Below are 13,630 nucleotides of genomic sequence, written 5' to 3'. Positions count from 1 at the left end.
TCCATGATCCCTCCAGATCTGCTCCTTTACCTCACAAACACCTACTGACTAAACACCACACTAAATACATATGTGTTCAGCCTCGACTTGAACACTGAGACTGTGTCTGAGTCCCGAACACTGATTGGAAGGTTGTTCCAGAACTGTGGGGTTTATAAGAGAAACATGCCTAATCCTGTGATGCCTATGGAGAAGACATTTGCAGGAAATGTAAGTCAGAAGTATTACTGCCATTCTTATTGTTCTTTGTTTATGATGATGGAATTTCTGAGACTGGCAAGATTTCCCATTTTATGGACTTTTTTACTGGAAATGTGGTGTCCTGGGCTGTAATAGTTTGGGATGGTGGAGAGCACGTAACCATACATGCTCAATAGTCCAATAGTTTAAGCGAGTGTTTGATTCAAATTTTTATAACCGATTTATGACTGTAATTCTGTGAGACAGAAAATATATTTTTTCTCTCAGCAGGACAGGAGGCTTGTTGTGTTTGTTGTTTTTGTGCACAGTGAAATTAAATTTTATTTCACAACAACTATGATTTTGATTCTTTGTATCTGTATTTGAATCTTTTTATCACATCATAAGGTCATGAAGTACATGAAGGTGCAATGAAGCAGGAATCAGGAAAATCTGGTGACAGCAGATTGTGAGTTTAGAAGTTAAATGTTTGTGGTGTCACCAATAAAATGCAATAAAATGGAGAATCTCTCGACCCGTAATAAAGTGTGAAATCACTCACTTTAGCCAGTGGGGTTTTTTTTCCAAGTGTGTGTACATGCCTGAAAAACCATTTGATTATCATGTTTTGGAGTTTTGGACTGTCCATGTTAGGATACATGAATAATTGTATTTTAGTGCCATAATGACCGGAATAGATTCACAGAGTATTCACACTACGTGGAGTAAATACATTTTAAAGCATCAAAAAAACATGTTCCAGAATTGTTTTAAAAAAAAATTGTTATTGTGGTCACATTGTGCAAGATTAGTTGTGTTAACGTTTGCCTGTAAGTGGTGGCCAACTTTCAATTATTTACTGTAACATGGGGTTGAGAAACCTTGGTCTCACGCTAACACCTTCTAAGGAAGTTTATTTTTTTTTTCAATTCTGGGGAAAATGTAATCAATACTCAAACATTATACACTAAAACAAAATGGAACTTCAGCATAGAAAACATTTGAATGCAATTGATCTAAAAGCCTCTGCTCTCGTTGTTCCTTAATTCCTCAGCACATTTCATTAATTAGGTGTGATGACAAAGTCAAGAAGATATCAAAGAAAAGAAGTCAAGAAGATATCAATCATAGAAAAACACAGAAAGTGTGTGACTATCAGAAATCAATTGGATTTATGGAATTATTCTAAAAAAAAAAAAAAAAAATAAAAAATAATAATTATATATATATATATATATATAAAAAGAAAATCCTGAATGAAAACTACATCGAGAGGGAAGATAGGAACATGTTAAATATTACATATAAAACTGATTCACTTTGAACTTTTCTCCACATTCAACACAAAGATCTAATTTTTAAACAAAAACAGTCAATGAGAGATGAGTAAGAATGTAAAGTATCTAAAATAAACCTGCACACATCCACACAGATTTCACTTCTCACCTTCAAATTTACTCATAATAGATATTTTTTGTCCCATTTGTATCTGTTCATCTTCTCAGCAACTTCACAACTTATATTTGAAATATTTTCTATATTTTTTTTATGTTTTCAGCAACTTGACAATCGTGAACTTTAATGTCGTAATCATACATCAAGATGCGGTACTTATTTTAAATCGTTCCACTTCATGCATGTGAGGATTAAATGAGTTCCATGTGCTATGTTTGGGCAAAGATCTCATTTATCTTCATACTACTGTAGGTAGTAAAACACATCATGCAGATGCACTGAGACACATCATCAGGGGACAGGAAGGTGTCTTGCTTTTAATCCAGAGGTGGAGGTTTGCAGGCTCCAATCAAAAAGCTTACCAAAGCTCTTAACTGGCTGTTTAGTGGTGGATGGAATGTTGGCTCCATTCAACAAACTGAAATGGAACTTGTCCACCACTTTCCCTATTTTGAGCACAAAGGACCCTGATTTTGCTGGTTTAAAACTCATCCTTGCCCAATTAATGAGATTCTTTAACCATTGGAGAATCCACCTACTACCCAGATGATGTGGTGACCTTCAGGTCATCCATAAAGGCTCTTGATGGGGACTGTCGCACTCCAGTTTTCATCACAGGGTCTCTACACTCTACCTCTGCTGACTTGACAATCATGTTCATGGTGAGGGTGTGAGCATTAGCAAGGTCCAACAGTAACACAGTAAAGTCTCCTCTCTCTTCTCAAACCTCCTTAATGAGTTTTATAATCGCTCCACTGTGCTCCAAACAGCCAGGCCCTCCCGGAATACCACCCTTCTGCACAGAAGTATCAATATAATTGTTCTTCAGGAGGAACTCGGTTAGTCGTTGTGACAAGATACTGAAAAGCATCTTGCCTTCAACACTTAGAGACTACTGTTATTTTTTATATAACTCTTATTTATTGATTGATTTATAACCCTTGACTTGACAATGGACTAAAAAAGTTTAAGCAGAGAGGTAATGAGCTTTCAAATTATTGCTTCAAATATTGCCACAACTACTTTCTTTTTAACTTCCTTTATAATATCTGACTCAATATGCATGTTACTGAGTGCCTCGCAATGGTGATAAGAGCTTTCACAGACTAGAGTTTAGCATTAGCATGATACTTCTCATTTTTAGGGATGATTTGAGGATCTAAGAACAAAATCTATAACATATTATTATTATTATTATTATTATTATTATTATTATTATTATTATTATTATTAAATGTGCACTGAGGGGCTCCTTGATCAAAGTGTCTCAATCATAGATCTTTGTACATCCTGCACCAGATATTTAAAAAATGTTCAGTTAATGAATATTGGTGGTGATGAACAACTTCACCTGGAACAAACCTATAATTTGGTGCTCTATGAGGTTTGCAAAAAAACAAAAACATTTTGAAACCATTTCTTACAGCCTGTAACCTATTGGACTGACCTCCAGTGGCAATTATCCCAAACTTTTCCTGATAGAAGTGATGGAAGTCACATACACTTGAGCCATGCACACGCAACCTCCCCATGCTCAAAGAAAAGAGTGGGACAAAGCTGGAGATGTGGAAGTTTGCAGCAACTTCTGGAAGGCTTTCAGCCTCCATCTGCTGATGCTTTAAAGTTTCACTGTTGCTGGTTTTCAAGTTTTTAAACTCAATTCAAGGATCTTGGGATTTGGTTTTGGCATCACTCTATAGAACCTTGGTGGGAACACTCTGTAAGATGGGCAGAACATTAACTGTGCAAAGGCTGTTTTTATATCATGTATTTCGAAACACTCCTTAAAGTTAATCTTTAAACTACAGCCTTAAAAAGACCATCTAGAGAATTGTGCGATCAGTTCAGACTAATCCACAGTTCATAACAATCCAGTTCACAGCAAACATGGTGAGCTACAATGATGGCTGTTCCAAACTGCTCTCCACAGAGCTCTCACTCACTACCCTGCACACACTCTTAATAGCTCTCTTGATGGCATATTGCAATATGATTAGTTGGAAGCTCATTGGCTAAAACTCAAATGTTCTTATATTAAAAGTTGGGGTTCAATCCCTCATGATGCCCAGTTGCCATTTTGGGCCCCTTAACCCAAAAGGCCAAATAATCTCTGCTGCAGGGGCTCTTTATTTTGGTAGAGACACTAGTTTCCTAACTGGGATATGTGAAAAAACAGATTTTCACTGCAATGCAATGTATATGTTACAAATAACATCGTCTTCATCAAACACACTTCCTAATTATGCTCTCAGTTTGTTTTTGTGCTGTAATTTTGTGCTGATTTATTGTGATTTTGAACCTGTTCACTGTTTATGTCTCTGCCTCGCCTGCTTTCCTCTGCCCGTTCTTTGCCAGAGCTCTGCCACGTTTTTAACCTTAGGTTAAAATAAAATAAAATTAGGTTAATTTGTAGCCTTGGTGCTATCAAAAGTGCAAACATCTTTAATTTTTTTTTTTTACATTGTGGCATTAATATTGCTGTTTTCAATAAAGATGCAGATTGTGCTTTGGTAAACTAGCATGAGCTTTTAGCCTTCTACATTTATCAAAAAAGAGAGCATTCTTTTTTATTTTATAGATGCCATGTGTTTCAGGGTCATGGTCACATTTTGCTCAATTCTGTGTCAAATGAAAAATGAATTCCAGAACAGAACTGAGAGAGCGTCAATGTTTAGAAGAAACTCCAAGCCAAAATAAACACAGATTTGAGAACGTTTATATTCAGAGATGGGTCGTGTATTTTACCCCCAGGCCTTCAGTGGGGTCTGATCCACCTCTTATTACCACCAATATTATACAGAATCACAGTATAACAGAGCACTGCATCACAGACAGTGTGAATGAGTGTTTAAAAGCCTGCAAGGGGCCTGGAATCTGTATGGAGAACAACTCCAACATATACTGATGCTGCACTGAAGAAATGCTCTGAAATAAATAATATCAACTATTTGGAATAAACTTATGGACGAAAAATATATTCAATAGAAAGTCAGTTATTCTGATAGAGTTCAGGACGGCAGAGAGGGTCTTACCGGCCCACCACTGGTGCCAGGGTAGTAAATGGGAGAAATACATGGGGTGTTATATTTGAATTGTGTTCCAGAAGGTTGGGAAAATAAGAACAGGTCTTCATTGCTGACCAAAAGGTCTCTGTATGTACATGTGTGGATTTGAGTTATAAATATTATATTTTATACAAAATATAAATTTGAACGAATTTTTAGTTAAGATGTCACCACTATCAAAAATATATATAAACATTTTACCGCAATGATTTAATATTGAAAAACTGAACCAAGTTATATTTTAGTAACAATTACATCAATATTTATTGAACATTATAGAGCTGATTTTGAAAATGATTGTTGTTGCACACAAAGACACGTTTTCAAGCAAGAAATAACGCTTTGAGCTTTTTATTCAACAAGTTTCAGAAAAAGAGCTTTTTTTTTGCTTCTATTTTTCTTTTAACTGTTTTAATTCTTTTAATTCTGCATGTGAAAATGAAAAAAAAAATAAAAATAACATTCCAGAAAAGCAGAAATGTAGAAAATTCAAGCAAAATAATCTCAGATTTGAGAAAATGTTTTAAACTTTTTCTGTAAGCAGTTTGTGAAAGCATGTGTAACACACTGATGATGTTCAGAAAGTGGCTCGTTTAACTGCAGTACAGTCTTTTAACACGTAGGATGTCATTGGCGCTCATTTTGGTGGCACGTCCGATGGAAACGTTTTTGTCTGGTATAGGGATGATGGTCGGCTGGTCGCTCTTGGAGAAAGCATATCTATACCAACAAAGTATGTTTACAATTATGATTGTAAGCTTAAATATGATGTGAAAAAAGAAAGAGAATAATACTTTACCTCTCGAAGTGCATGACAGAATTGTAGTCATACGGAGTTTTCAAATTGTTGGTGAGCTCTATTTGAAAATTGTCCACTTTATCTGTGAACATAGGAATCATATAACAATCATATAACAATATTATTAATTGGATTTTCAACACTGCACATTGTTTTCCAGGTGAGTTTAAGCCTCGGTTCATTGAGAAACAGAATGTTTTGAGTTTCCAGATGCCATGAACACAACATTAACAGTCTCAGCTTAATGTCAAAATAAACCAATATTTAATAATAAAAAAGAAGAAACTTTATTCATGAGAAAGAAGAAGTGAAATGCTTGCTCTGCTCACCAGGCCTAATATTGTTGTAAAGGATTTGGACGTGTTTGTCACGGTCACTACGGCTCTGCTCATGATGAAAACCCAGAGCGTGAAGAAGCAGATGTTGGATGACATGACGGTAAACACATTCATTTATTTCTATGGACAAAACTTGCTTTCTACGAATGCGCCCAATGTAGGAGAAGCACCTGTACAGCAGTGAAGAAATTCTCAAGACTGCTTCATTACATGAGACCTGGATAGGAGGTAAAGCAACTGTTTGTTTTTTTATATAGTATCATCAGTAATTGTTTTGTTGTCATACCCATTTCCTGAGATTATTTCAATGTAATTTGTTTCATTGCCGCGAGGTCTGAATTGGATACACGTCGACTTTCTGAAGGATTTCATTGCACGCAGGATAACACCTGATTCAGTGGGTGCTGTCAGAAAGAGAGAAGTTTGTTAAAGGTTAAGGGAATCGGCTGGATCAGGCAGGTTCAGGGAGCAGAACAGGGCAAGAGACAAGAAGATACTTGCAAGAGTAGATATAAAATTATCAATCAATTATATATATATATATTTTGACTAATTGATTTCTGAAATACATTCCTTTAAGGCCAAGTAAATAATTATACTCACAGTACTTATTGGAAATGATGTAAGGCACATAAACTTTCCCATTTCGGCTCCTGGGCCACTTGCACCCACCAGAAGTACACAAATCTGCATTCTGGAGTCCAGTGAACACGGCTATGTCACCATGCGTAATGGTAAAATCACCCTCTGGCTTTTCTGTTCAGTAAAACACAATTGTGCATTTGACACTGTGATTTTTATTGTTTCCATTTTTATCATGTAAAAGTTTGATCAGTATAATTACTATAGCAATTAATATGTGCTCTCTCTCTCTCTCTCTCTCTCTCTCTCTCTCTCTCTCTCTCTCTCTCTCTCTCTCTCTCTCTATCTCTCTTACCAGCATTCTCGTTGGCTTTTTCAATTATGGCAGAAACTGAATAATAATCGCGGTGGATGCTGTTATCTGAAATGGATGTAACAATATTAAAACATTAAAAGATAGCATTGATGTAAAATCTCTAACAGTAACAGATAAATTCATCATTCAGTTCAGTTCAATAAAATGTTACTTGTATCGCACTTTTAACATTGGAAATGATCCCAAAGCATGTTTTACAGAAAAAAAAAAAATACAAATGTAAATTTTAAAATAAGTTTCTCTCTAATGAGCTAGCCAGGAGACAAAGGAAAAATGCTCTGAGATGATATGAGGAAGAAACCTTAAGAGAAACCAGGCTTGCAAAGGAACCCATGTTGACATGGTAACACTGAATGCCAGTTATTATAGTTCTATCATTGTTGGGGTTATCAGCCGTTCACTGATGGAAGCTTGAAGTCAAAATCTGTTCATGGTAAATGTAGTCCAAATTCATATTTTAACCCTGTTCAATAACTTAAAGGATTTTTAGACTATTCATGTGAAACCATCCTCGGCCTCATCCTCAGCCACAGCATATGGCTTACAATTGAAAAAAGTAAAGAATTAAAAGTGTGACTCTTACCAATCTCCTCAGAGGTCCCATTAACTAATGCCTGTGTGATAAATATTGTCTGTGAGCTGACATTTTTATTAAGTACATATTTATATACTTCATATAGACCTCGGTTTAGAATTTCTCTAAATTACTCATAATATCTTTAATGTGGTTAATATTTCTGTAACTCACCCTAATGGAATGACTCTGAACACTGACGCTGAGCAGGAGCAGGACGATGCCTTGTATCAGGTACATGATGAAAGTCTCAGTGTATCAGCAGTGAGAGTGGAGAATGTGCTGCAGAAGAACAGCTTAAATACTCTCAAGTGTTTCTCACTTCCTTTTCACACAAAGCAGCTTCTCTTTCTGAAAACAAAAGTCTTTCGCAATTTGTTTTTTATTCCATATGCAGCACCTTTTTTTTTTTCAGTACTTTTGAATCTTCTTTTAAACATCATGTTTAAATTCTTAGAAATATACGTTAAATGCTTGTACATATATATTTAAAAATATTACAAAAATGACTGTTTTTATATATGTAACATATCATTTCCCAAATACACACACACACACACACACACACACACACACACACACACACACACACACACACACATAAATACATACACACACACACACATATATATATATATAGAATACATGTTCATATATGGGTAAAGGATGAATATCCTTGTATTTATAACACAAACGCTGTACTTGTTGCTTGTGTAATACATAAAATGTACTCTTTTCCAACAACTTATTATTTTTACACTTTTCCAATTACTTACTTTATATATTTCCTTATATTTCCTTATATTTCCTTAATAATTTAATAAAAAAAAAGAAAAACACCTAATATGTAAAACAGGATGCACGTACTGATAAATCTGAACTTATAATGTTCACAATCTTAAGCTCCCAGTCTGTATTCAGGAGAGGTTTAAGCCAAGAGAGACTCGATATAATGTGAGAGGAATCGGGGTCTATCAAAAAAAAATAAAGTTAGGACCAATACTAAAGTGAGGTGTTTCTCAGTTAGACGAGTCAATCTATGGAATAGTCTGAGGACAAAATAAAACAATCGATATCAATAAAGGTGTTAAAAAAAATGTCAAATGAAATGTGATTAGTAGTTATATTGCATTAGAATGATATTGTTCAGTTTAGTTTAAAGATCATTAAAACTAGTAGAAGGCCGGTGTATTATGTAATGATATATGGCAGTATTAGGGTAATGGAATGTTTAGAGGTAAATAGACAAGGTGATTTGTGTAATGTTATTAGTAATGGCTTATATTTGAAAAATATTTGTATTAATATGTTATTTGTATGAGCTGTTCATATATAGCTGGTAATATTCTTACATCTGTTATCACTTTGCTGCTTTCTGATTACTGTTGCCTCATGTTGGGTATTTAAAATTGTTTGTAAATAGGGTTAGGCATCAATAAGTGTTTCACTTCAGCCTAAACCCCTTCAGTCAAAATTCTGTTTGTGTATGTTGTTATGTTTGAATGACTGAAGAAAAAATAAACTAACTCAAAATGATATATATTATATTTATATTAAGTTTGTAATCTTGTGTATCAGTGTAGATTTATTCATTACTAGAGACTCAAAGCACTTTAGTACGTCGCTCTGGATAAGGACGTCTGCTAAATGCCACAAATGTAAATGTAAATGTAAAATTACTCTAAATATTTATTAAATTATTTTATAAAATACGGGTAATAGTTAATTTTTATTAATAATAGTTAAAAAAATGAAGATATTTATTAAATCAAGACCGGATGTTGTAGAGAAGAAATCAACAAGAATGACTCAGATTAGCAACATGTGAGGAAAAGGACAGTTGAAAGTGACCTGGAGATGAATCACCTGGAATGACCAGCAGTTCATTTTTGCTGGGATTGAGTTTCAGCTGATGAGCAGTCGACCATGAAGATATGTCCACCAGACATGCAGATATCTGAGCAGAAGCTGTGACATCTAAAGGGGGAGAAGGCGAAGATGAGTGGAGTGTCATCAGCATAGAAGAAAACCCATGTGAGGATATAACTGCCAAAATAGTGAGTATGAAGAGAGAGAAAGAGAGGACCAAATATTTAGCCTTGTGGGACACCGGTGACATTGCCTTACACCGCTTGACATTGCCTGCATGTCAAGCCCTCCTTGTTACCTGATATGAGTGACCTTTTAGCCTTCTGGGTAGGAAGCAAACCATTTGTGAGAGTCTTATGATTGACCGTGTAAAATGCAGCTGAAATGTTTTGGAGGATGAGAACAGATGCTTGGCTGATCTAGCAGCTTGTAGTTTCTCAGAAACAGCCAAAATGGCAATCTCTGTTTAATATGTCACTTTTAAACCAGACTGGTTGGGCTCTTGGAGGTTGTTCTTAAAGAGATAGACAGAGAGTTTTTATAAACAATGCATTTCACACTTTTAGAAAGAAAGGTTATACTGGTCTGTAGTTGTTGAAGTCTGAAGGATAGCCTTAGCAGTAATAACCCTTGCTCTCTTGATGGTAATTGGTACATTGCCAGATGCTTTGAATCTATTAATTTTTGTTTTGTGGTGATGGTCTTGTAAGATGGTCTGGAGCATAGTGGAAGGGCAGGTGGATGGATTGGAGAAATTGTAATATCTCTTCTGCTGCTACGATTGAAAAATGTGACAGTGAAGGAGTAGGGGAATCCTAGCTGTGTAATGCAGGCGTAGTTGGGTTGAAGTGAAGTTCTGCCAGATTTTCTCATACTGCAGAGAACAGAGTCTTGAGCCACTTATCACAATTCTACAAATCATTGTGAAGGAACGTATGAGTCATGTTTTTCAGTGTCTGAGTAAATCATTTGACCAGCCCATTTATTTGTACATTGTCTTTAACCATTCCATGACAATACGCCTAATTATCAGTCTGTATTTCTCACCTTAACACATTCAAATGTAATAAAAGTAACTAATGTTCATGGTCTCTTTCAGGATCCAGACTCAGGATCCAGAGAGACATGGCTTTCGGATATCACATTGAATAATCCATAAACTAATACAAAGCGATCTGCTGCTTACGTGCATCATTCTGACGGCTTCACAAATTCCCTGCTGAATCTTTTGAAGGGACTTTAATTAAGGTTACAGTGTGCAATATGACGCAGTATGCAGTATGATTTCCACTACTTCAATAACTTGCTACATTTTTCCGATTTTTCAATACACAGCATGTTAAAAGCACTATATACAGCGGGTAAAATAAATATTGAACATGTCACCATTTCTCTTAGTAAATTTATTTCTCTCCCTTATCTGCATGAGTCTGTTTACTCTTTACCTGAACTTTGCCTGTTTGTAACCCCGATGCTGATTTTGATTTTAATTTGTTTATGTGTCTGATATTAAAAGCTGCACCTGCACCCATCTTCACCTTCTTTACATCAGAGCTTCCAACCTTGTTGTAACAGTTTGGGGATGAAACATGTATCAGTATGTTATTCATCTGCCCACATACTTTTCACAGTATTTAGTGGAAATTACAGCATTAACACCACAAAACACCAAAAACTAAGAAAGATGCAGCTCAGCACCTGGTATCAAAACATGAATTCAGACACTGATATTTTATATGCATTCTTTTTTTTATTGTTTTTGAAAATTGCATGTGGAAAATAAATTCCAGAAAAGCATCAAAAGTACAAACTCAAAGTAAAATAATCCTGAATTTGAGAGAAATTATTGTACTTTTATTATATTTAAACTGCAGGTGGTTTATGAAAGCATGTGAAACACACTGATGATGTTCAGAGTGCTGCATTTAAGTGCAGTAGAGCCTGTTAACACGTAGAATATCATAAAAGCTCATCCTTTTGGCATGGCCGATCAGAACGTTTTTGTCTGGAATGGGGACGATGGTCGGCTTGCCGTTCTTGGTGAAAGCAAACCTGGAACAATAAAGTGTGTTTGCAATTATGAATAAAATTGTTCCTTTAACTGTCATTTTAAAAGAAAAAAGATATATTTATTTTACCTGCTATAGTGCATGACAGAATTGTAGTCATATGGAGTGTTCAAATTGTTGGTGCGTCTAATATCAAAATTGTGTATTTGATCTGTGAATATATAAAATCACATAATTACAATATCATCTGCTTTTTCTTGTCAGAACAAAACTATTCAGAAATAAAATAAATAAATGCATAAATAAGTGTCCAGATTTCTGGTGTATTTTAAGTTTTGAACCAGATTTCTAGGTTTCCTTTTATGTAGGATTTGCTTTAGGATCTCTCAATAAAGAAGAATGATCAGAAAGTACAACATTTAATATAAATTAAACATTAAAGAATCAGATCCTAATGGAACTTATTAAAATCCATTTGAGAGCTTTTTAAATCCACATGAACAAGTGAATTTAAACACTGCACATTTTCCCCAAACTGAAACAGGTAATTTTACACCTTAGTTTACTGAGAAACAAAAAGTTTTGAGTTCACAGATGCCCTGAACACAACATTAACGGTCTCAGCATTGTGCCAACTTAAACCAATATTTTACTTTAACTGAATTTAAATTAAACTGTTATAGCCAATAATATTAATTAATAAGAAGAACTATATTAATAAGAATTTAAGAAATGAAATTCCTGCTCTGCTCACATTTGATAACATTTTTAAGAAGGATTCTGACGTGTTTGTCACGGTCACAGCGGCTCTGCTCATGATGAAATCCCAGAGCGTGAAGAAGTTCATGTTGGATAACTTGGTGGTAAACACAGCCATTACGCTGTAGAGACAAAACCTGCTTTCCTCCAACGCGTCCAATAGAAGAGTAGCACCTGTACACAAAAATACATTCTCAAGACTGCTTTCATTACATGAGAACTGGATTGGAGGTGAAACTGTTACAGGATTGGTAACATACCCATTGTCTGAGATTATATTAATGTAATTTACTTCCTTGGTGCGACGTCTGAATCTGATACAGGTCGACTTGTGGAAGGAGTTCAGTGCACGCTGGATAACACATCTTTCAGAGGGTGCTGTTAGAAAGAGAAGCTTGTTAAAGGTAAATAATGAATCTCAGACACATTAAAACCAGTTAAAAAATAGAATTATACTCACAGTACTGACTGGAAATGACGTAAGGCACATAAACTTTCTTATTCTTTTTCCTGGGCCACTTGCACTTTTTATAAGTACATCGATCTGCATTCTGGAGTCCAGTGAACACGGCTATGTCACCTTCTATAATGGTGAAATTACCGTCTGGCTTTCCTGTTCAGTAAAACACAATTGTGGATTTCATTTTATTTTCATTCATGTATCAGTTTATTCATGTTTATTTTCTGTTCCGAAACCACTGACACTCGATCTAGTGAATATGTTTGTTAGTACATGACTACCTTATAATGTTGTTTGGTATTTAAATAAATGTGTTCTCGTTCTCTCTCTCTCTCTCTCTCTCTCTCTCTCTCTCTCTCTCTCTCTCTCTCTCTCTCTTTCTCTTACCTGCATTCTTGTTGGCTCTTTCAATTATAGCAGAAACTGAGTAATAATCGCTGTCAATGCTGTTATCTGAAATAGAATTAATTATATTAGTAAAATGTGATATGAGTATAGATGTAAAATTTCTAAATGGTGAGGATAAATTATCTATAAGTGTAAATCTTACCGTTTTCCTCAGAGGTCGCATTACAGAATGCCTATTGAATAATATAAAATAATAACTATATATATATATATATATATATTATACTTCATATCAGCTTTTTAGATTTTGTCTAAATTACTCATAATATATTTAATGTTGTTAATATTTCTGTAACTCACCCTAATGGAACGACTCTGAACACTGACGCTGAGCAGGAGCAGGACGATGCCTTGTATCAGGTACATGATGAAAGTCTCAGTCAGAGTATCAGCACTGAGAGTGGAGAATGTGGAGTAAAAGAACAGCTTAAATACTCTCATATCACTTCCCTTTCTAAGAAATCAGCTAGAAAGAAGAATCTTGTGCAAAAGTACAAAAAGTGTTTTTCTTGGTATTTTTTTTTTTTTTTTTTTATGATTTAGTTTTGGTTCATGTTTTGAATCGGTTTGTCACTGTTAAACTGCCACAACTGCATCTGCAACTTTGATGCCAAAGTAAACCTTCTCATCGGGTCCTTGCTGCTCGATTCCAACTTTCCCTGACACCAGTCATGCCCAATCCTGTGATGCCTATGGAAGAGACATCTGCAGGTGATCAAAAGTATTTATGCTGCAATTTTGTTTATGCAATTTTGC

General features: G+C 35.1%; 1 protein-coding gene across 4 annotated transcripts; it reads right to left on the bottom strand.

Moving 5' to 3' along the window:
• Positions 1 to 4,987: 4,987 nt before the first annotated feature.
• On the bottom strand, positions 4,988 to 13,306 carry LOC310730915 (low choriolytic enzyme-like). Of its 4 annotated transcripts, none has more exons than XM_083550147.1 (8): positions 13,175 to 13,305; positions 7,379 to 7,409; positions 6,775 to 6,840; positions 6,441 to 6,593; positions 6,124 to 6,241; positions 5,829 to 6,007; positions 5,500 to 5,581; positions 4,988 to 5,420 (listed from the first exon to the last, which is right to left on the bottom strand). In XM_083550147.1, the coding sequence occupies exons 1-8, from the start codon at positions 13,238 to 13,240 to the stop codon at positions 5,294 to 5,296; spliced, it is 822 nt and encodes a 273-aa protein (XP_083406273.1). In that variant the 5' UTR covers positions 13,241 to 13,305; the 3' UTR covers positions 4,988 to 5,293. The 4 variants fall into 4 exon arrangements, with proteins under 4 accessions (XP_083406273.1, XP_083406274.1, XP_083406272.1 ...); XM_083550148.1 differs by lacking the exon at positions 13,175 to 13,305 and adding an exon at positions 7,544 to 7,710; XM_083550146.1 differs by lacking the exons at positions 5,500 to 5,581; positions 5,829 to 6,007; positions 6,124 to 6,241; ... (1 more) ...; positions 6,775 to 6,840; positions 7,379 to 7,409 and adding exons at positions 11,377 to 11,458; positions 12,002 to 12,180; positions 12,267 to 12,384; ... (1 more) ...; positions 12,854 to 12,919; positions 13,017 to 13,047 and having other exon boundaries at positions 5,190 to 5,420; positions 13,175 to 13,306.
• Positions 13,307 to 13,630: the final 324 nt, after the last annotated feature.

This window comes from Silurus aristotelis, assembly GCF_946808225.1.
Source record: "Silurus aristotelis genome assembly, chromosome: 9".
Lineage (NCBI taxonomy): Eukaryota > Metazoa > Chordata > Actinopteri > Siluriformes > Siluridae > Silurus > Silurus aristotelis.
This window is presented reverse-complemented; position numbering and strand designations above follow the sequence as displayed.